The sequence below is a fragment of the Panthera pardus genome, unplaced genomic scaffold (assembly GCF_024362965.1).
Source record: "Panthera pardus isolate Hobbes unplaced genomic scaffold, ASM2436296v1 HiC_scaffold_21, whole genome shotgun sequence".
NCBI classification, from domain to species: domain Eukaryota; kingdom Metazoa; phylum Chordata; class Mammalia; order Carnivora; family Felidae; genus Panthera; species Panthera pardus.
This window is the reverse complement of record NW_026526777.1, coordinates 25,082,889-25,107,036: the sequence shown is the minus strand read 5'-3', so window position 1 is coordinate 25,107,036 and position 24,148 is coordinate 25,082,889. Positions and strand designations below refer to the sequence as shown.

Here is a 24,148-nt window from a genome sequence, read left to right as displayed (position 1 = left end):
GGCGGGAGACACGGATCCCACTGTCACTACTACGTTTGACAAACTGTTTCATTATTTTATACTCCAATTTCCCCATTTAGGAAACAGGGCAATAAAACCTTCTCTGTCTCGTGTACAGATTTTTCTCAAGGGTGGAAAACAAAGAGAAGAAAGGGAAGAAAGACGAAAATACCAAAAGCTCCTGGAAGGACCTTAATAAGCCCCAAATCAAATAGGAAAACATGGGTTACAGGTTGAATTGTGTTCGCCCCAAATATATGTTAAAGTCTTAACCCCCGGTGCCTCGGAATGACCTTGTTTGGAAATGGGGTTGTGGAAAATGCAATCAGTTCAGTTGAGATGAGCTCACAGTGGAGTAGGTGGGCTCTTAGGCAATACATCTGGGGTCCTTAGAAGAGACGCAAAGACGGAAACACACAGGAAGAATGCCGGGGGGCAACGGGCAGAGACTGAAGTGTCACTGCTGTGAGACAAAGAACCCCACGGATTGCCAGCCATCACTTGAAGCCAGGAAGAGATGAGGCAGATTCTCCCCTACAGGCTTCAGAGGGAGACTGGCTTTGCTGATGCCTCGATTTTGGATTTCTAGCTTCCAGAACCGCGAGACAATAAATGTCTGTGTTTTAAGCCTCCCAGTTTGTGGTGCTTGCTTATGGCAGCCCCAGTGACCCTTTAACAATTCCCAGGGCACGGTGAAGCTTGGCCAGAGCCCTTGGCCCATCGCTGAGAGGTTTGTGACCTAGTATCAGATATGGGGCATGACATGAGGACCTGAGTTTCAGGGGATAACACTGCTGATGTGACAAGCACAAGGAGCAGAGGTCCGTTTTGGAAAATCCTCTGCAGCTGACAGGGCAAGTAGGTGCATGGCCAGCAGAGTTCAGTCCACACAGACTGAAAGTGTCACTTCTGTCTTGAGAGACAGAACTGTCCCCCTGAGACAGCTCTGTGTGCTCAGAGCAGAACTAGCTTGGGCAGTCTCCGGACTGCTCTCCCTTCCTGCAGGCACAGGTTATGCACCACACTCATACTCCAGGCCTCCGGCACGCAGGCTCCTGGACCCACAGGTACCCGGCTGGCACAGGCACGTGCAATACTTTGGGGTAGCCCGTTGCACAGACATCACCCTTAAGGAGACAGCCTGCAGGAATGCTGCCTGCCAGTTGGTCTTTACACGGCCCTTGGGTGCTTTGTTTTAAGAGGAGAAGTCATAAAACCTTTTTACTCTAGGCCCTTCTGCCCTGCCTGAGATTTGCCTCTGTCGAGTGTGGGCCTGGTCCCTGTGTGACGAGCACAGGCGCACAAGCTAGTTAAGTGTTTCTGCATAAGCATTATGCCATTGGAGCCTCACAACGAACCCATGAGATAGTTACTGTCACCATGTCCATTTTACAGATGAAGAAACTGAGGTGCAGAGGTCCCACAACTGGAGTCAAGAATCAAGTCCAGGCCTGTGTGACTCCAAGCCTGTGATGTTCACTGCTCTTTTATCCTGCTTGGATAGTTTACTTGGATCAGGCTGTTCTGAATTAATTCTGAAAGCAATAATTTAGGAAAGAAAGAGAGAAAGAAAGAAAGAAAGAAAGAGAGAGAAAGAAAGAAAGAAAGAAAGGAAAAGATAAAAGAAAAACAAAACCAAAAAAGTGTGTGTGTGTGTGTGTGTGTGTGTGTGTGTGCATGTGTGTGTGTAGCTGTGATCTACTTTGACCTCATGCTCACAGGGGAAGGAGAACTAACATTGTGAGCTAAGTGCTTCCATCCAGGTAAACTCATTGACTCTTCCCCATAGCACTATGAGGTGGCATCTCAGAGATACAAAGTGACCAGCCAAGGTCACCAAATTGATGCAGGGCAGGGCGCAAATGTGAATCCGGAGTATCTGACTGTAGGCCTGGTGTGTTTTCCATGACCTCTGTGCCAAAAGTGACAGCCGGGATCTGTCCCACTTATCTTGAGGATCTTCGAGTGTCTCACTTAACACCTGGTACAAAATAAATATTTATGGGATTGGATTGAATTAAACCCAAATGAACCCAATGTTCATTAAGGGAGGATTTGATCATTAAGTGGACACTATGCAGATGTTACAAGGAAAGAGCTGACTACGTAGAATCTGTTAAAGGAGCAGTTTAGGCACAAGTGTATTCAGAGTGATTCCTTTTTTTTGTAGGAAAAAAAATTCCTTCCCTATGGCTATCTCTGTTGTAAATACAAAGGAAAAGTCTGCATCAGACAGCTTCAGATAAAAAATATTACTTATCTTTGAGGGGAAGAGTCACGGAGGACTTTCACATCATTTACAATAAAGGAAACCCTGAAGATACTTGCATTTTGAAAAAAAAAAAAGAACAAAAGGAAGGAAAAGAAAGACATGTTGTTTTTGGTGACAATAGATCCCACTGAAGTGGGGATGCAGCCAGGATTCACCCTGTCAGCTCCCTCAGCATGGGCCCTGGGGGGAGATGAAAAGGGTTCATTCAGAGCCCCCCCCCCCGCCCCCCATATCCTCTCCTTGTACCCTGAAATATTTTCTTTTGCAACAACGTATGAGCACATGACCAGGAACGAGGAATCCTTGGGAAAATAGGCCCGGAACATCGCTTTGTGCTGGGGTCAAGTGAAAATTCACAGAAACTAATTTGAAGGGGTACCTGCTGGCCAAGGGTAACATGCTTGGAATATATAAAAAAAATGCAGTAAGTTGAAACACATTCACTATTCTGAAAGCCAGTAAACAAGGGGAAAAAGCCAAGTCAGCTTGCCTTTCCTATAGGAGCTGTACCTGATGGTAAGCAAATGGTTTGTTTGTTTTTTTTTTTTTTTTTAAAGTGTGGTTTGCTTAGTGTTTTAAATAGAAGAATGCTAGCTAACAAATACAGGAGGAAAAATAAAATTAGAAAAAAAAATCTGTTTGGCAGCCCTGATGATAGATAGCGTGGATCTAAGCAATGGTCGTCAGTGGTTGCCGAAGCCTTTAGGTAAAATGCTGAAGGAAATCGGTGGTGGGTAGATGAGGCTAACGGCCCCAGAGCCAACTCGTCCATCCAAACATGGTGAACACAGAGGCACCGGGCATTATCTGCCTCCTGCTGGGCGACAACGGGATGTACCCAGCACTATCCATGAAACACTCTCGCCACAAAACCAGGCCTCTAGAGCGAACTGCCATTTTATAGGAAAGGTGGGCTCAGAGAACCACGTTGGGCGACACTTCCCGATTTCACCCTGCACAGTTCAGAGTGTGGTCAACCCTGCACATGAAAAGAGACATAGAGTTCAAATAAATGCCGTTGGTGAACTTTATTTGCATCCTGATACAGACAAATCAGCCATGAAAATGACCCAACATTTCCTAGACAATAGACAACATTTGAACACTGATTGCGTATTTGAGAATAGCAGAAGGATTTATGGGTGAATCGTTGCAGTGATGATTTACGATATGATACCAAGAATTTGCCTCAGAATAATGCAGGTGTGTGGGCTGGAGAGAGGAGGAGAGGCGCTCCAGATACAACAGGCCTGGCTACGTGCTGGTGGGTTATGAAAAGTGGCTGGGGTCCACGGGGATTTATCGTGCTATAATCTCTGTTTGGGTACATGTTTGGAGATTTCCAAAAGAAAATGTTAGCAAAAAGCAATACAAAGTATGGGCATACCACTTAATTCTTCCATCATGATGGTGGTGGAGGAGGTGTGGACGTGGGTGTGTGTGAAATGTGTGAAGCGTGTGAGTGGGTGTGTATGTTCTCATGCTCTATTTGGTCCTAATTCAAGCTGCGGCTTTGGAACAATTGCAATGACTTTCTGACAGCTGTGAAGAATGCCCCAACCTCCCAGGCACAGCTGAATTTCTAAAGGGCATCGGGCAAGCAGGCAGGCAGACACATGGGCAAGGCCACTCCTTAGGGGACTGCCGGGGCCAGCCCAACACGGTTATTCCCACGATCAAAGACTGAATAAAACTGTCTAATGAAGACATCACCCAGGATCCAGAGGGGCCCAGCTGGGGGCTGGATGTCAAGACCTTGAAAGCCACTGCTGCAAAACTCCATTCCATCCACAAAGTCCTGGGGTTGGAAAAAAAGATGTAAGTGACATGTAGGGAGAAAGGGAAGTAGTGCTGCCTGGAGGCTGTACTGTGTGGTAGTGGGGGCGACTGGCCCTGGACCGTTCCATGCGGTCACCGCTTTGGCTGGTTGGTTCTTCCTCCTGCTTCATGCGTCTCTACTTGTTTACTCTGCAAAGTGCCTGCATAGTTTCATACATGTGGGCCTGGGCTTCTAAGCTCTACAATTTTGTCAACTGTTCACCTGTTATACACGTCTCCCGCTTCCCCCCCCCCCCGGCCCCCCCACCCCCCGTTTGATAATCAGAAAAAGTGAAACTTTGTTGCCTGACGGGAAGAGCAAAAGATTTGGCTTTAGAAGATGTTGGCTGGAATTCTGCTTTCTTTGTGAACCTCAACTCAATTTTTTAAGGGAGAGATGTTACACTGCTATTTTGTGTTCTGGGAAGAATCCTTTTTTAGATATAAAGCAAGTAGGCATTCATTTTTCCACGAGAAGGGTATAACTTTCTCCAATCTTATTTTTTTAGTTTGGCAAAGACTTGGGGTCTACAGAGCAGGTGTGGTCTTTCCGACAACCATTTGAGATTTGAGGTTGCTGATGAGGGTAGAGGAAATTCACAGAGGCCTTAAAGCACCTTCTTGAGAAGGTGGGGTGCCGGAGTCCTGAAGGGTGTATAGGCTGATGAACTTGGCACAGTTCAAATGTCTAGCTTATCCTCAGTTTGGGGTTCACAGTGACAGCTCCAGAATCCCTTTGTTGGAGATGCTTAGGGACTTGACATGAAGCTGTTTTCTAAAGCAAAACGTTTGCTTTTTTTAGTAGTGCAGTTGCTGGATTGTAAGGTAGTTCTATTTTTAACTTTTTGAGGAAGGTCCATACAATTTTCCGGAGTGGCTGTACCAGTTTGCATTCTTACCACCAATGCAGAAGGGCTCCCCTTTCTCCACATCCTCGCCAACACCGTTGTTTCTGGTGTTGTTGATGTTAGCCATTCTGACAGGTGGGAGGTGATATCTCATTGTGGTTTTGATTTGTATTTCCCTGTTGATCAGTGATGTTGAGCATCTTTTCATGTGTCAGTTGGCCATCTGGATGTCTTTGGAGAGATGTCTATTCATGACTTCTGCCCATTTTTTAATTGGGTTATTTGTTTCCTGGGTGTTGAGTTTTAGAAGTTCTTTATATGTTTGGGATACTAATCCGTTATCAGATAGATCATTTGCAAATATCTTCCCCCTTTCTGTAGGTTGCCTTTTAGTTTTCTCGATTGTTTCCTTCACTGCAGAAGCTTTTTTATTTTGACGAGTTCCCAATAGCTTATTTTTGTTTTTCTTTCCCTGACCTTAGGAGACACATCTAGAAATAAGTTGCTAAGGCTGATGTCAAAGAGGTTACTGCCTGTGTTCTCCTCTAGGATTTTTATGCAATTATACTGCTAAGTATTTATCCAAAGAATACAAAAATACTAATTTAAAGGGATGTATGCACCCCAATGTTTATAGCAGCATTATCTACAATAGCCAAATTATGAAAACAGCCCAAGTGTCCATTGGCTGATGAATGGATAAAGAAAATGTGGAAAATGTAGTGTGTGTATATACATATACATATATTTATGTATATATATATATATATATATATATGAGTGTATATATATGTGTATATATATATTTATAATGGAATATTACTCAGCCATAAAAAGAATGAAATCTTACCATTTGCAATGACATGGATGGAGCTAGAGAGTTTTATGCTAAGTGAAATAAGTCAGAGAAAGACAAATACCATATGATTTCATTCGTATGTGGGATTTAAGAAACAAAACAAATGAGCAAAGGGGGAAAAAAAGAGAGAGAGGCAAACCAAGAAACTATAGAAAACCAACTGATGGTTACCAGAAAGAGGGGAGGTGGGTGGGGAGATGAGAGAATTAGGTGATGGGGATTAAGGAGGGCACAGGGTACTGTATGGAAGCGTTGAATCATTGTACTCCATAGCTGAAACTAATATTACCCTGTACGTTAACTAACTGGAATTTATTTTTTTAAGTTTTTAAAAAATTTATTTTGAGACAGAGAAGGGGGTGGGGAGAGGCACAGAGAGGGAGAGAAAGAATCCCAAGGAGGCTCCGTGCCGTCGGCGCAGGGCCCGACGCAGGGCTCGAACTCACAAACTGTGAGATCATGACCTGAGCTGAAATCAAGGCTTGGATGCTTAACCAACTGAACCACCCAGGTGCCCCACGAACTGGAATTTAAATAAAAGCCAAAAAAAAAACCCCACCACCCCACATTTGTTTTCACTTGCATTGTCTGTTTATATTTGGTGGCTTGGGGAAGCAGTTAATGGAGAACAAGATGTGGGGGTAGGTAAGTCCCCAAAGTCCTCTATACCTTAGCACCTCCATTCTGGTGCAATCACCCAGGTGCTGTGGGTGGCTCTTGGGTAAAGTTAGCGTGTTAGTGTCACCAAAGAACTCCATGTGATGTTGGAAATCTGGGCCAACGGTGGTGTGAAACGATCCCAGACTTCCCCAGGAATTCCCTTTCTACCTCACTCTACCGACTTAGGAATTCACTGCGCAAAAGACACTTTCTTGTTTGAGAAGAATGTTAATCTGAATGTTAGAAGATATAACCTGATTCTGTACTCCCTCTCCACGCAGCTCAAATCTTGAGCCACATAACCTTCCTAGTCTCAGTATCCTCATCCATAGAATGGGCTAATAATATCCAGTCTTGCTGGATGTTTGAGGGGATTAAACGTGGTCGGTTGAAAAGTCCTACGTGACAACGCCCGGAAACTTCACTACATGGCTTGTACGAGGCTTGTTTCTGCTTCTCTGCAGGACAGGAAATGAGAGAGAACCAGCCGGCAGCTTTGTCCTTTCTAGAGGGGGCACTGCTGCTTCGGCACAGGGTAAGATGGGAGGGGGGCTCAGGGTAAGTGCAGGCTACCGAAAGAGGAAGTAGCAGGCTCCTCGTGGGGAAGGGACGGCCCTGTGACTTGCAGAATAAGGAAGCAGTTCTTACCAGCAGGGTGTAGGCAGTCGGTTGGAGGGTGTAGGAGACTCCGTTGATGATGAAGGTGACATCCGGCATGACGTTGAGGTTGGCACACTCCACAGCATACTAAAACACAGCACAGAGGATCCATTTAGAGGCCTCCCACCTCCCAAGAGAGGGCCTAGTTCCCCTGCTCCCGCCTCCCCCCAGCCCCGGCAGGCACTGACTTCTCCATCCATGGGCTCTGCCCCAATGGCCTTCTGCAGCTGCTTGATCTTGTCGGAGGGGCCCGTGATGAGGGAAGTCCCCGTGTCCACAATGGCCTGGCAGCCCTCAGAGCAGAACATCACTGTGCCTCCCACCTGGATTCTGAGGGCAAGGAAAACGTCGTGAGCTGCCCTCCCCACTCCGCCACCCCAGATTCCTCCTGCCCTGAAGTCTCCCCAGCTGCTCTCATCCTCTACAGGCTCTCAAATATACACTCGTGATTTCCATTTTGACTGTCTTACACATGAGTGTTTCTCAATTTTTCTGTGGCTGATACCCACAGCAGAAATACATGTACTCTCGGACCCAGTACACGCACCCACACACACACAAGAAATAAAACTAAAAAAACGAAACAGTGCTCAACCTTAACATGCGAAGTACACTCTGATATTTTCTATTCTATTCCAGTTCATGAAAAATGTACGTCATGATCCCCTAAAATGAGGTCATGACTCATAAATGGGTAAGTCCTTACGGTTTGAAAAACCCTCAGTAGACAGTGAACACCGAAGCTTTTTGCTGTTTATCCCTCGTGCCAAGCACATGGCCTCACCTCCCCTTGCGGGAGCTTATTCTTGGCTGAATGGAGACTTGTGTTTCTTTGAACTCCTGCACGGTCTAGTCCAGTGCTAGATGTGTGACCAGCCACTGGTCCCACTTCCTTGGTTGCTCCATGCCCAGACACACACACACACACACACACACACACACACACACGTATGTATGCATGTATGTATGTCAAGACCCTGTCAATGTTACCTCCTTCATGAAACCCTTGCTTGAGGAGTTCTTCAGGCAGGAGCTGTCTTGCCCTGTCTGCCAAGGCCACTTTGGTGGCACATCTCATGGACCACGGTCCACCCTCCACTTCACCTGGTGGGGGTTTGTGTGTGTGTCTCATCTTCTGTACACACTCCATGGAGGCAAAATCTGAGTCCAGTTCACACCTGCACCCCCGTGTCACTCGCCTTTTGACCTATGTATTAATTAGTGTTAAATGAGCCCCGAGTAGTTGGCTGAGTGTTCGTATTGACTTGAGGGAGCACCACGCGTGCAAGGAGGGAAGCTGAAACTTGGTACCATGTGCCTGCTGCCCTGGAGACCGAGGCCCCTCTTGCACCCCCGCTCAGCCCCTCCATGCTTCTAGCCCTGCACAATGAGCCCCCAGCATCCTCTCCCAGGGACCAGCACTTTGATTCAGGTCAACTCAATTAACCCAATTTGAGTGGTGCCCATCCTGAGTTCTTCTGTCATACCATAACGAGAATACTCACACATCCAGTGCAATCTGCCAGTAGCCTTGCTTGGTGACCGGGACCCAGTTCAGATTCCCAGAGAAATGGGAGTGGTCATAGCCTCCGAAAATCAGCTCACTCCCCACACCACTTTCTGGGTCACTACATGGAAAGAAAGGCAGGCTGTCAGGGAAGGGCCACTGGAAAACCCCAGGAAAAAGCCTCAGCCAGTGCCCTATTTCTTGGTCTGATCACTCACACCAAGTACCTATAGAGGGGAAATATCAGCCTAGGCTTTGAGACCAGAGTTCCCCACTACTGCAAGTTGATTAGTCTGGATCTTTTCTGGCAAAAGGATAGAAACAGGTCTGCGTAATGATTTGTGAATGTTTTCTTCTTGGATAAAAGGGCTAGGAAGGTGGGAAAGGGTGATGACAGCTCTGGTCATGCAACACTCATGCGGAGCCAAGGCCAAGGCCATCTGAGGGGTGCACACACCATGTGACTTGAGGCACCCCCCAAAGCCTTTTCCCCCAAGTATCTTTCCCACTATTGTTTTGGTGGTGCCTGGTGCCTGGAGCTTCCAGGTTATTCTCTCCATCGTGTTAAGGTGAAGAAGCTAATGTGAATGTAACGTGACTTACTAGAGCTTGAAAACTTATTAATCTTCACCGATGTTGATTTTTCAGATTATGTTCTGGCACCTAACAGGATTCTGGGGAAATAGGACATGAAACTGATTCATTTTCAAGAGGAAATCATCCTCTTACATCTTACATCTCCTTGTGGCCATTTAAGGAAACTGAGGCTCAGGGCTTAAATCCAGATCAGTCAGACTGCAAAGCCTCTGCTATTTCCCATCCTAACATTTGTCTCTCCCAGCTGGAAGGGAGCTGCTCAGGAACCTGTAAGGGAGCAGCAGAGATGTCTGGGCCACCTGCCGTCCCGCTCCCAGCTCTGCCTGGGCTGGTCCCAACTGCAGCCATGCAGTATAATAGAGGAAATTCAAGTCTCTCCACGTAGGAGTGGAGAAAAAGGGAAATGGGCTTACACTAAAGCTGGGTCAGCTCAGACCAGATCTCACTGGGAGGGAGTCAGAAAGGTAAGAAATCTCCTTCCTATGTAGGGATGAAGGTTAGGTGAGCCTTTCCAGATCCCAGGCATGCGAGCCTTATGACCTTTTCCAACTACAGCAAGCAATTTAAAACAATTGTATAAATTGACCATTTAAAACTGTACAGTTCACTGGTGTTCTAGATATTCATATTGTGGCGAGCCGGTCTTCAGAAGCTTTTCATCCTGTGCATGGAAACTCCATACTCCTTGAACAATAACTTTCTATTGCCCACCCCCCTCCGTCCCTCGCACCTGGCAGCCTCCATCTTGGTTTCTGTCTCTCTGAATCTGACCCTGTAGGGAGCTTCATGCAAGTGGAATCATACAGTGCTTGTTTTCTGGCTTATTTCACTTAGCATAATGTCCTCAAGGTTCATCCATTTGTAGCTTGCGTTAGAATTTCCTTCCTTTTTCAGGCTGAGTGATATTCTATTGTATTTTATTAGTCCCTTAACATTTCATTATTTTATTGTCAGCTTACTTTCGAATTTTTTCCTGCATCTTACCACTGGAATCACGCTTCCTGAGGGCAGGGGCTGTCTTCCTTGTTTTATTGTGCTCCTGGTGCCCAGTATCACAGTCAGCACAGAATAGGAGCTTGATAAATATTTATTCATTGCATAAATGAGTACCCAATCCCAGAGATTCCTCATATTAGTTCAGTGTGGTACAATTTACAAGGTGAGGCAAACCCCATTTCCTCAACATCCAGAGAGGGTAAACCCAAGGTCACACAGCTGGTAATAGGTCAAGAAAGAGATCCAAGCCGGGTACTTGACTACTAAGTCTGGGGCTCTTTTGACTGGACCATGTTGTCTCCCTGTAGTCATAACTGACCTTAACCTTGGTGGGCTTGACGGGCCTACCTGCTCATGTACACAGAAAACATGGGCATGTCCACCAGGTTCTGTGCCATCATGTTGTCGAACACTGGGGTCACCCCTCCCACAGCCAAGGAGGGGTATCCCAGGCCCAGAATTCCATCAAACTCTGCGTTCACAAAGGTCTGGCCAGGCTCCGTGACGCTCTCTCCAAATTGCTGGCCGACCACAAGCAGTCCTTCCACCTAATGGGAGAAAACCCGAGAGAAAACTGCATGGGAGATCTTTGGCGAACAATCTCGGATTCCCGGATTCTCCCTCTGGCCTGAACAGAATGTTTCCCCCACCCAACTTTTCTTGATTCAATGGGCACAGTGATTTCACCACATTCTCACAGCCTTATTTTTTTTTTATGTAAACTTTTAAAAGTTGAAGTATAATACAGAAATCGTAAGTGGACAGTGCAGAGAATTTTCACAAACTGTACTCGCCCTTGTCAGCAAGCTCCCGAACCGGAAGCCCCTTCATGCACCCTGCAAATCACACACCCTGCAAATCATGGCGCCTTTCCTCAAGAGTAACCCATCTCCTGGTTTCCCCACCTATACTGCCTTTGCCTCTTCTTGAGTTTTTGTATCAATGGAATCTTATAGGATGAATTCTTGTTTATATGGCTCCTGTCACTCAACATACTAGTGCAGTCTGTTGTAACTTTGCTCATTGTCACTAGTATTCCATGGTATGACTACATCATCATCATCCATTCTACCATTGATGGATATTTGGGTTGTTTTCGGTATTGACTATTGCTAACAGTAATCCTTGTACATGTCTTCTAGTGGACATGTTGGGTTTATGCTTAGGAGAAAACTGCTAGATAACAGGATATGTAAGTGTTTTGCCTGAGTAAATACTGACAATGAGTTTTCCAAAGTGATTGTACCAATTGACATTTCCCATACCAACGTTTGAGAGTCCCAGTTGCTTCAGATTCTCAATGACACTGGATATTACCTATCTTTTCCATTTTAGTCTTTTCGTGGATATGCAGTGGCTTATGTTGTGGTTTTAATTTGTATTTCCTAATACTAATGAAACTGAATATTTCGATATCCTCTTGTGTGAAGCGGGTTATCTGCATTTTTCTTATTGATTGGTAGGAATTTTTTATTCTGGAATCAAGTCCTTTTTTGGATAGATGTATTACAAACATCTTCTTCCAGACTTGGCTGGTGTTTTTCGGTGAGCAGAAGATATGAATTACGGTGTAGTCAAATTTATCATTTTTTCCCCTCTTTAATTAGTGGTTTTTGTAACATGTTGCAGAAACTTTTGCCTACCCTAAGGTCCTAAAGACATTTTCCTACGTTTTCTTCTAAAAGCTTTCTTATTTCACTTTTCATATTAACACCTACAATGTATCAGAAGGTTTGATGATGTGTGAGATAGGAGCCAAGATTCTTTTGTTTGTTGGTTGGTTATATGGAAATCCAAATGAGCTAGAACCATTTAATAAATGCACTGTCATTTCCTCCACTGCACTGCAGTTTCATGTTCAACATAATTCAGAGTAGTTTCTTAATTTTCTCTTTTGTCCCGTTTGTCTATTTGCTTATCTTGTGCCAATACCACATTATCTCAATTACTAGAACTTCATAATAGGTCTTAATATTTATAGTGTGTTTCTTCATCTAGATGGTCTGAGTGTATTACATATCCATATAAATTTTAGAATTAGCTCATCAATTTCTAATAAAAATTGCCATTTTTTTGATTAACAGATCTATTGATCAATTTGAAAAAACTTTGACTTATCTATAATATTGAGTCATGAAATACTGAGTCATTTCAATTTATGTAGATCTTCCTTAGTCTCACTCAATAATATTTTGTAGTGTATTTAGAATAGAGATCCTGAAATATTTAACATTTTTGTTAAATTTATGTCTAGGTATTTGATGTTTCTGATGGTGTTATAAATAATGTCATTAAAGATCTATTTTCCAGGGGCGCCCGGGGGTCGCTTAGTCGGTTAAGTGTCCGACTTTGGCTCAGGTCACGACCTCGTGGTTTGTGAGTTTGAGCCTCGCGTCCGGCTCTGTGCTGACAGCTCAGAGCCTAGAGACCGCTTGGGATTCTGTGTCTCCCTGTCTCTTTGCCCCTTTCCCACTCACTTTCTGTCTCTATCTCTCAAAAAAAAAATAGGTTTTAAAAAATCTATTTTCCATGTTTTCCTGATATATAGAAATTCAAATCATTTTGTTCATTAATCTAGTATTCAGCAACTTTGTTACTTAATTAATAACCCCAATTGTCTGTAGATATTTTTGGATTTTTTACATGTAGAATTTTGTCATATGTGAATAATGACAGTGTAATTTCTTCCTTTATAATCCTAGTACCCTTAGTTTCTTTTTTCTTGTCTTACTGCACTGAGAGTAAGCATCTTGGACTCATTCTTTTTTTTTTTTTCTTTGCCTTAACTCATTCTTGAAAGCCTGCCACCAGGCTTTCTGCCCTGTGCACTGTTTCTCTGTGGATTCCTCTTTGTTGCCTCTCTAGAACTCAGCACACTGAGCAGACTGGCCCACTGCCGTTATCTCAAACAGGAAGTGCTACTCCCTCCTGGCCAGGCTTCCCCCTTTCCCTGGAAGCCAACTCCCTGTTTCCACCTCTTCCAGAGGCCGATCTGAAACTGTTCCCCTAACAGCTCTGCAAAATATTCTGTCCCCCAAGTTTCTGGCCAAAAGACAAAAGAGGAAGGAATTGTACTCACATCGACTTGGTCGGTTCCAATGATTCCAGACAAGCTCCCAGTCCCGTACTGAATGGAGAAATGATTCCCCAGCGCGCTGTATGTGTTGGACTGGGAAGGGTAGAACCTGGCGTGTGTCTCTGGAAAAGCAAGGATGCTGCTCTTGCCTGGGACATCAGCTCACTGCCTCCGTCCCTGCCCTGATACCACAGAGATGCAGGGTCTATTCCCTCAACTCCCAGATTGAGTGGGGGCCTCTAGAAAGGTTGGCCATGGCCCTCCTTAGTTACTACATTCTCCTCTAGCCACATGTGGTGGCCTAAATGGAGAACAAATAATTGTCCCTGGGAAACGTGATTGCTCACAGTGACCTCATGAGGCACACCAAGATAAGCGTCATGTATCAGGCGCCAGCAGAAGTCTCTGCCAACTAGTATGGGTCAGAGCCTGGTATTCAAAAGAAACTCGGAGATAAATAAATACCGTGCCGGGCAACTACTCTCAATTCCTTGCCTAACCTGTAGACACCCAATTTTGGGGTTTTCTGAGACATTGTGCCTCTAGAATTTATCCAGCACAGACTAAGACATCTTTCCTTAGCTCTTCCCTTTCCGACGCTAACAAAGACGTCTGAGTTACCTCCGGCCAAATAAACCCACCCCTACATTGTGCCCCGTCAGCCCCACCTCTGATATCCTGGGAGGTAGGCCACCAAGCCCTCTTGAAGCAGGTGAATAGTCAGCACTAGAACCCAACCCATCGACCTGCCCAGAAACAGCCATTTGAACGGAACTTTCTCCCACATTCTTTCGGGTGTTCCAAAGGGAGCGAGTCATCATGTGTTCAACGATTTGTATCGACTTTGTATTTTCAGTGGCTGAGTTTTCCCCTATTAATTCGGGTCAGTATGAAAGTTGCTGGCCTGGATAGCAGTCAGATTTTAGCTCTGTCCCTGGCTCAGCCTTGTTTTCACCATAGGTGAAGGTCCCAGGGCGGACTCAGAGGTGGAGAGGGGAAGCTGGTGCAGCCTGGATGGCCAGTTTCTGGAAATCAAGCTCCCTTCCCCCAGAGGGCCAGGCCCTGGCTGCCATTGACCCTGGCCCTACTTACTGCAGGCTGGGCTCGTGCAGTACACGGAAGGGACCCAGAGGTTGGAGGAGCCAGTGTCAAAGATGACGGTGAAGTTCTGCGGTGGAGAGCCAACGGAGATGGAGCCAAAGTATTCTGTCTATGGGGGAGGGAGGGAAGGGAGGAGAGTGTGGGTGGTGGGAAAGGGGAAGGTGCTCACCAGGGGGGCCTAGGGAGAGCTCTCTGGGGCCAGAGCCTGGGCTAGCACAGACTGGAGCTTACAGAGCCTCGGGAGTGGCAACAAAAGGGAGAAGGAGCAGAGAAAGGGCTATACGGGAGACGATCAAATCAGCCTCTCCGCACCTGCCTATCTTTAGCTTTTGTTTGCATTATTCCTCATAATCACTCTACGAGCAAAGCAGAAGAGGCGGTGATGCCTGTGTTCTGCAATCAGGGAAGGGAAGCCGGTGAAGGTTAAGTCATGTGTCCCAGGACATGCAGCAGGGCCCTTCTGACTGGCATGCTTGCCCTGCTCATCCCTTTTCTTTTGCAGAGAGCTCTACACGGTTGGGCGCACTGGGGCTTGCTCAGTCAAATCCACAGGGACCCAGGGGATCAGTCCCTATGGGTTATCCTAGAGGAGAAATCCACACTGACCTTCGATGTTGCTGGCCGACACTGGCCATTCCCAAAGGCCAAGCCATCCTCCCACCTCCCCCCATCCCCAGCCCCTGTCCCGGGACTCCTCACATCCATGTAGTTGATGAGGGGCTCATTGGCACCCTGGCTCATCGTGCAGGCCTCGGTGTACTGGATCATGTCCAAATTCTGGGATTTCCAGAACTCAGAGAGCTGGCCCCGTGCCCGCAGCTTCTTCCGGAGGGACGGATGCCTCTTGAGGGGCACCCTGAGGACAAAGCCCCGTGTGAGGAGGAGATGCCTTTCTGCCTCTCTCGGACCCTGCCCTCTCCCCACCCCATTTTTCCAGAGGCAAACTGGGAAATGACACAGGAGAAGTTCTGCAAGGAAGCATGCCAGAGTTTGGCCAGAATTGGTGCCCTCTCGGCCCCCGGCCTGTCAGTCTGATCTCTGCCTCCTGGAGATTCTTAGAATCTTAGACTTGAATTGGCCCTCCCTCTCACAGACAAGCTCTTTGAGATTTTCTAGGAAAATGTTCTGCAATTTTACATGAACCTTGTCAGGGGATGATATAAAAGGGCAGAAAAACTATTGGGGGGCAGCCATGGTCAGTCTCTCGATCAAGTACTCGGTCTCGTGAGCTCCACACCAAGTTGCAGGTTCCTGCTCTTTACTAACAAGAGAGGCTCCCTGGGCCTTGGGCAGCAGTTTCTGTCAGAGATGGAGGCAGAGCGCTGGCTTGTCGTGGGCTGGGGGTCAAGGCCAACACAAGATGGCCCTTAGTTTCTTCTCCTCTTCAATTCCCCGTCATCTTTCCTCTCCCAGGGCAGCCCTAGGCTTGAGGGCAGGGAGCTGCCCCAGCTGGACACAGTGCTGGGGACGTGGCCTCACCTGTGGAGTGTTTTTTGAGTCAGTCCCAAGTCCAGGAGCACCAGCAGCAAAAGAACGAGTGTTTTCATCGTGGACCCAACCAGCAGCTTCTGCCTTGCTCTGTCGTGGCCTTCCTTGCCCCTTCTCTTTTCTTCTCTCCCACAGACCGGTGGGGACCAAATCTCCTTAACTCTCAGATCTGCCCTGCCCTGCCCAGCCCAGCCTGAGGACCCAATGATAAGGCCTCTTGCGTCAATATCCGGGGCCCGGAACAAACACAGTGCGTTTAACAAGGCGTCTCTGTTCCTCCCCTCAGCCCCTTTCCCTCCTGCAGGGGCGGGCTGGGTCTGGAATGGGACTTGGGGGTCTGTGCACCCTCAAAGAGTAAGAGGACGGTGTAGGTTCAGCTTCTCTGCCAGTTTTTGGGGTCCTACCCTGCTCCCTAGAAACCCTGTATTTATCACTTGAGAGAGCAATGTGCCCCTGGACAGTGGGACCCGTCTACTCACGTGTTACCACTAGTGGCCTGGCTGAGGACTCCTGGGGGGGTGGAACGTCAGTTATCACATTTGGGGCAACTCAAATATCAATCGGGCTGTTTTCTATGTATTTCCTAATCTCTCCTCACTCCTCCGGGAGCCTCGGGGGCAGGTGACCTTCCCTCAGCCCACTCTGAGGCAGAAACTTGCACTCCTCAAAGCCCCTAGAAAGGGAGATTGGGCTTGTGGGGCTAGTTTTTTGGACCCCAAGAACTTGATGAATCTGGAGCTACGGGGCGGAAAGAGGTTTGGAGAAGAATACAGGGGCGGCCCTGGAAGGGGCCTGGGAGGTACTAGACGCAGTGGGGCTGGGGGTCATGAGTCTGCAGCAGGTGTCTGTATTACTTTGCCGGGACTGCTATAACAACTTAGCACAGATTGGGTGACTTAACAGAAATTTATTTTCTGGTGATTCCGGAGGTTAGACGTCCAAGACTAAGGCATAGCAGGGTTGGTTTTTCCAGAGGCCTCTTTCCTTGACTTGTAGAGATGTCTGCATATTCCCTCTTCACAAGATCTTTCCTCTGTGTGTGTCTGTGTTCTGATTTCCTCTTCTTATAAGTCATATTGGATTAGGACTCATCCTAAAGACCCCATTTTAACACAGTTCCCTCTTCAAAGGCCCTATCTCCAAATACAGTCGCATTCTGAGGTCCTGGAGGTTAAGAACTCATCATAAGAATTTGAGGGGATACAATTCGGCCCATGACAGTGTCCAAAGACAGAAGGACCCTCAGTCTGTTATGTGGAGTAGGGGGTGGTGGGGTTCAGTGCTCAGTTACCCTAGCGTGCCTAGCTATTGCTATGAACCATCTCCATGGCCACCCCACCTCCTAAACAGAGGGCGGGCTTTATCTCCTTGAGTGAGGATGGAGGGCGGTGAGAAGAGACACCTTCCCCTGGCCATGACCCTGACCTAGGCTTACGGGATGCTCTGAACCAAGGCAGTAGAGGCCAACGCCACCGTCACACTTACCAATACGTCCTACCTCTGGAGTAAAGGCAGAGGACCAGAGTTCAGGTCACCAGTTAAGCCACAGCCAGCAATTTGGCAGGTGTCTTAACTGCTGCTGTGAGTTCTGCTTTCCATGTCTGAAGCCCAAGAAGCAGACAAAGTTGGGAATGTGGAACTAAGCTGAGTCCTGCCGTGAGCTCCAAAAGTGTAAAAGGACATCAGAAGGACTTAGGGAACGGCCTGGACCCTTGAAACCCTGATCCCAAGGGAACAAAGCCTCTTTAGCATTTACTCCCGTGACAGTTCTCTTTGACCCATCATTGGGGAGGGACATCTCTCCCCTACAAGGGCAGCATGAGCCAGAAGTGGCTAGAAGTTGAGATAATTTGTTGTGCTCTGTCATAGTTTGCCTATAACTGTCCAACCACTGGGAAGCTTAGTCTTATTATCTGCCAAATACCCTACATTGTGGAGTTTTAAGGAGGACTCAACACACAAAATAAGGTATGTAGAAGTACTTGAAAAACCATAATGTCATCAGACTAAAGATCTTCACTAGAAAACCCTTGCACTGGAAGACCTTTTCTTGCCATCAGGGCAAACTCACTTTCACAGCAGATGAGGACACTGAGGTGCGGAGGGGCAGAGTGACAAGCCCGAGAGCACGTGGTCCCTTTAGTGGCAGAGCTAAGGTTAAGACCCAGGCTTCCTGACTTCCAGTCCAGGGATCTTTCTGCCCCAGAATTATCATCATTATTACTGAACGGTTGGCCTGAGCATAGCTGTACCCCTCCCCCGTCGCCTCTCTTCCAGGCCAGTCCCCACCTCCCGCTGGCCTCTGTTTATTGTGAGTGGAGGGTTCGGCTGGCTCAGACTGGAAAACAAGCTGGTTGGTCTGTGCTGTGGGCCACCTGGCCCCTGACTGGATCAGAGACATCCTGGATTGTCTGCGAGGAGCTGTGGGGTCTGGCTAGGTTTTGGAAATTTTGAGACAGGCTAGAGGCAGGACTATGGGGATGTTTGTCAGAACAAATGGGGTCTGTTCTCTCTGGGAACAACAGGAAACTCACCTGCCCTGGTTGCAGATTACTGGATCCTCCCATGCTGGAACCAAACATCGCTGTGGACCATTTGGGAACAAAAGCCCTTGGACATGTGCATGATGGTGTGTGTGTGCGCACGTGTGTATGTGTGTCCTTTAAGGAAAGAGAGGGAAGAGGATTTGGGGTGAAATGGTATCATGTGGGCAAAAACCAGGACATAGCATGAGCGATGATCCCATCCTTCCGCACTGGGAGAGGGTCTCTGGGAAGAGAGAGACCCTCAGGGGTGTGGATTGGAGGCTGGTCCGATGCAGGGTTTTGTCTGTTTCCAGAGCATTTGAAAGCTCTTGGCGTGAGCCTATCCAATCAGCTTCTCCTTTCAGGAGCTTCAGCTTCAGAAGATAAATTAGTAATGAGGACGGTTGCTCAGTGCTCCATGGAACCAGCTTCACGAGGGCTCCAGAGACAGTGTCCGTGTAAGACACAAGCAGCTGCTTCTCCTTCATGCTCAACTGGCTCCTGATCGCAGGGGAGCCAACAAGCTGGGATGCTCTCGGTCCTGGCTCTGGCCACCTCACCAGCGCCGCGTGAATGTGACCAACTGGAAAACGTCCCAACCTCCTTTCTGCTTGAAGCTGATGAATGAAGGAAAGTCTACTGTGCTTTGCGTGGTACGGTAGAAAGAGGGCTGGGATGGGATGCCTGGATCTAGTCTTGGCTTTGCCACTAACTGGCCATATGACCTTGGATAAATCGCTTTTCTCTGAATCTAGTTTCCTTGTCTGTACGATGAAAAGGGTGGGTTGGGTAATAATAACAAGGAACATTTTGAGGGCATAGACTATGTGCCAGGCTCTGAGCGAAGGACCTTAGAAACATTAGCTATTCTACCTTCACACCAATCCTAACAGGCAGGTATTATTTTAAAGCCCATTTTACAGATGAGATCATTGAGGCACAGAGAGTTTAAGCCACTTGCACAAGGTGCTGTAACCAGGATTCAAACCCAGGTTTGCCTGACTGTAAAGTCGATGATCTGTATTGGGTGATCTCGAGGGTCTGACATTCGAGAATTTCTTCCTGGAAGAGAAAGACCGAGAGAGAGGGTGGGAAGGAGGAGTGGGGAAGAGGGGGGAGAGAAAATAATTTCCTGCGTGATGGAAAATTTGAGGCCTTTTAATTGTAAGAAGAGAGCAGGGTGTGTGCAGGGTGGAGGGTGGTGGTGAGTTGTTGTGCGATGAGAAATCTTGCACATATTTCTTGCAAATATTTTCTGCTTTGCCTGCAAGGAGCCTCTCAGCAAGGATCATTACAGGTGCAAAAATCCCCCCCGCCCCATGCACCCTTCTGCTAGTTCCCCATGACCCAGACACTGAATTCTGAAAACTTCAAGTTTAAAGTGACAGATCCATTTGCTAATTGCTGAAACAAGAGCTCCTGGCACAAAGGTTTGCTTTTCCCAGGGGTCTGATCCGCTTTGGGTTGGTAATGCCTCTTGTTTTCATGCAACCGGAAAAAAGAAGGATCTAACGTGTCCAGCATCTCGCCACGTCAGGAATCCGGTGAGCGTGAGTCATTTCCAAAACCATTGTCAACCCTATTCTGGGAAGGTGCCCTTCAGACCAGAAAGTATTGCAGTTCAGCCAGCAGAGGACACAGGCATTGAGAAGGTTTCTGACTTGAATACTGCCTGTGTGTGCAGGTGCCCTTGTCCCCCGACCTGTAAGCCTGAAGAGCGGTTCATGCCTTGGGCTTGCCAGAGAGCAGGACTGCACACTGACAGCACGAGTTTCCGTGCTTGTTACTCATCCCAGGCTTTGAAAGCAGACAAAGCAGGGTCTGGAGTCCAACCCCACCACTTAGGTAGATGTGCGATACGGGGTTTGTTGTGGACCATCAGGTTCCTCTCCCATAGAAAAGGAACAGTGGTGTCCTCACAGGGTGATGTGAGGACTCCATGAGACCATCCTCGGGAGGAGTGCTTTCTATGTCCTGCCCATCCCAGCACCTGACACCCAGTTAGCACTTAGCACTGGTGCCCTGGCTAAACCACATAGACCGGGGCAGGTGCCCGACATGGACTGGTGCCCACTGTATGCCATAAGCCGCTCTACATGCTTGAAATATCCTCACTCATGAAATTCTCTCAACAACCTTATGAGGTAAATAGTCCCAGAGAGGTAAAAGAATTTGTCCAAGGTCAAACAGCTGGTAATGATGGAACTGGGCTCGAACCCAAAGAGTCTCCCGATGAGTCTGTGATCCTTTTACAACTGTCGCTGCCATCTGTAGTCTATACATATGTATTCACTGGCTGAAATACATTGTGGATCCCATCCACCCTTTTGTGTCTTTTAACGGTTCAGGAAAGCTATCAAGGCTTCTGCCTGCCTTCAGTTCTTTCTGTGTGATCAGGGACTTAACCATTTAAAGGCTAGGAAGTGAAAATGCCCTCTGACTCTTAGTTTCTTTATCTGTAAAAAGGAATTTGTTGGGAAGACTAATAAAAGCATATGTGAAAATGCATGATGCACAGTGAGTGTGCAATGAATACCTGATTAAAATTTCATTGTAAGTGGAAGAGAGATTATACTTAAGCAGTTGTAACAGAAATCTGATGCCTTTCCTTCAGTACCTCTGTGGGTTTTCGTTTTCAGGCTTCTAGTGACCGGGTTCTCACCTGAGAAATGCTGTTTTCTTTAATCTTTTCCTTCGGGGTCCAGCATGCTGGACTTGGAAACACGTCCATCCTGGAACTTCCGTGAGCATCTTGAGAGTAGGATCGAGGCTGTGGCTGAATAGGGAAAAGTCACAGCTTTAATATCAGAATCGTATGTTTTTTAATGTTTATTTATTTTTGAGAGAGAGAGAGAGAGAGTGAGCACAAGCAGGGAAGGGGCAGAGTGTGAGAGAGAGAGGGAGACATAACCCAAAGCAGGCTCCAGGCTCCAAGCTGTCAGCTCTGATCCCGATGCAGGGGCTGAAACTCACAAACTGTGAGGTCATGACCTGCAGCGAAATCAGATGCTTAACTGACTGAGCCACCCAGATGCCCTTTGGAATCTTTTTAAAGTAAGTTTGTCTCCATTCTCAAAATGTGTTGTCTTGTTCCTGGTCCATTAAATGTCTTGGAAACCCACAGGAGGAAAGTACATACTAAAGATGCAACTAAGATTGTGTCTATTCCAGGACTGAGATACTTGTCTGAGGGTCCTTTCTGGGTTAACACACTTCCCTGACCTGAGCGCCTCCAAAGGGAGCCCCATTTCTGAAGTCTTGGAAAACACTGTTCATTTACTCATAACAATCAGGACACTTAGTCTCAATGAATTTTTTCAGAGACAAGAAATCCAAGCTTTCAAGAGAGTTTCCCCTCCTGCCCTCCCCCCCCATCCCCGGGCAAGAAGCGAGTACAGGAAACGGAGGGCCTTCCACACCAAACTCTCACATAGATGCCTTCACTGGGGTGGTTGTGACAAGAGGTGGCAGTGGTTGGGATGTGGGGGAGATGGAACACCAGGAAAGCAGTGGTGAGCTTAGATTTGTTCCAGAGACAGAACCCACATGCCGTGGTACTGAATTAGATGTGGACAAAGAAAGGAGGGATCAAGAATGACTCCTGGAATTTAGACAACCTTAGTCTTGTGCAAAATGGTGTTGGGTCCATGTTATTTATTCATCAAGCGTGGTTGGCGATGAGAAAGTTTGAAAATAGGTGTCAGGAAGACTAGCTAAATAATTACGGTACCTCTGGAGATGGAATGCTGTGGGACCATGACAAAATAATAAAAGAGCTCCAAAGAAGAACATCGAGTATAGATAGCTGGGTTAAAAAGCATGTAACATCACATATGGTATGCTACCATTTGCATAAAATAAAGGGGGGGGGGAGAATATTTATAGTCCCATCTGCTTACGCATGCAGAAAATATCTCTGGTGGGATATACCAAGAAACTGGTAGCTTCGGGAAGGGAACCAGGTGGGTGGGGCAGGGGGGAGGCTTGTTGTACGCCATTTTGTACTTCCTGAATTTTGAGTCATTGACTATATTACTTTATGAATTTTCATGGGACTGTATCCCTTTATTGGCTTTCTATTGCTGCTATAGAAAATTACCACAAATGCAGTGGTTTAAAACAATGCAAATTTATGATCTCATAGCTCTGGAGGTTAGAGGATTGACCTGGGTCTCACCGAGTTCAAATAAAGGTGTCAGCAGGGCTACACTCCTCTCTGGATGCTCTAGAGGAAAATCTGTTTCCTTGCCTTTTCCAGCTTCTAGAGGCTGCCACATCCCTTGGGTTGTGGCCCCTTCCTCCATCTTCAAAGCCAGCAAAGTTGCGTGTCTCTGGCCCTTCTTCCATAGTCTCATCCCCCTCTGACTACAGCCAAGAAGAGTTATCTTTTAAGCACTCATGCGATTAGATCTAGCCCCCTCATCCCCAGGTAATCTAGGATAATCTCCTCATCTTAAAGTCCTTGATTTCATCCAGTGTGCAAAGTCCCTTTAGCCATGTGATTAACATAGTCACAGATTCAAGGGATTGGAATGCGGACATCCTTGGGGGCCACTATTCTGCCTACCCCAATTACCTATTCAAAAAAGTTTTTAATGCAAAAAAAATAATAATGACTCCTAAACTTTTGGTATGAGCTATTGGTGGGAAGGGATAATGGTGTTCTTTACTGAGCACAGGATCAGGGGGGCAGACACAGGTTGGGGGAGGTGGAGAATCAAGGTCTGTTTTGAACAGATTCTTTTGAGATACCAGTAGACTTTCCAGGGGTGATATCAGACTGACACTTGAGTTTGTGGGTCTTGTGCTCTCATAAGAATGGTTGAGGCTGAAGATATAAATGTGGGAGACACCAACATACAGAAAGTGGTTAAAACCTTGAAACTGGCTGAGAACACTCAGGGAGAGGATGGGGATGGAGAGGAGTAGAAACCCCAGGACTGTGGTCTGAAGCCCGTAGGTAGGTGGAGGAGGAAGAATGAGCAAAAGAAGCCAAAAAGGAACCTGGGGGAGATGCGGGAAAACCATGTTACCTCCTCCTGGAGATCCCTCAGCCACCCAGATCGAAAGAGCCACCGCCTCGCTCCGTTTTTCTCCATTACACTCCCTTGCCCACTTTGCAAGGATGAGTGCAATCTGTGATTCTCTTTTTTTGTGTGTTTACTGCCTGTGTCCCCACTATGTTGTGAGCAGAGCTCTGGTGGTCTGGATCATTGTTGTGTCCCCAGCACCTAGCCCAGTGCCTGGCTCAGAGTAGGCATTCAAGTATTTGTTAAATGAATGAGTGAAGGAAAACAAACTTAACCCTTCTACCCCCAATCCATAAATAATGAAGTCAAAGAAGAAAACGGCACAGGTCTTTTGATCCTCCAGTGACCATGTCCCATAGGTAAGTTTCCACAGGAGTTGTCTACAGAGTGTGCTTTTAAAAGCACCAGGAAAACACCTCTATTCCCTGGTGTCACCATTGTTCACTTATCTCCTAGAGTGAGGCATCACCCTCTTAGCATAGTGCCTTGCCCCTAGTAAGCTCTCAATGGATCTTAATAAGCTATTCTTGTTATTTGGGCTTTTAAAAATGCAAACAACCCTGGGAAAGATGGCCACGGAGGCATGAACTCCTTAGTAGTATGAATTCGTTTCTCAGCCGGAATAGTTAAAGAAGGACTCTAGGGTGGGCGGGGTGCAGATGCACAAAGGGAGAAAGTGTTCCAACAAAAATGCTAGGGAATCTACAGCAA

General features: G+C 46.9%; 1 protein-coding gene across 2 annotated transcripts; it reads right to left on the bottom strand.

Annotated features, from left to right (window-relative positions):
• Positions 1-3,275: 3,275 nt before the first annotated feature.
• On the bottom strand, positions 3,276-16,053 carry CTSE (cathepsin E). Of its 2 annotated transcripts, XM_019433749.2 has the most exons (9): positions 15,874-16,051; positions 15,094-15,250; positions 14,386-14,503; positions 13,297-13,415; positions 10,566-10,765; positions 8,623-8,745; positions 7,306-7,447; positions 7,106-7,204; positions 3,792-4,070 (listed from the first exon to the last, which is right to left on the bottom strand). In XM_019433749.2, the coding sequence occupies exons 1-9, from the start codon at positions 15,939-15,941 to the stop codon at positions 3,906-3,908; spliced, it is 1,191 nt and encodes a 396-aa protein (XP_019289294.1). In that variant the 5' UTR covers positions 15,942-16,051; the 3' UTR covers positions 3,792-3,905. The 2 variants fall into 2 exon arrangements, with proteins under 2 accessions (XP_019289303.2, XP_019289294.1); XM_019433758.2 differs by lacking the exon at positions 7,306-7,447 and having other exon boundaries at positions 3,276-4,070; positions 15,874-16,053.
• Positions 16,054-24,148: the final 8,095 nt, after the last annotated feature.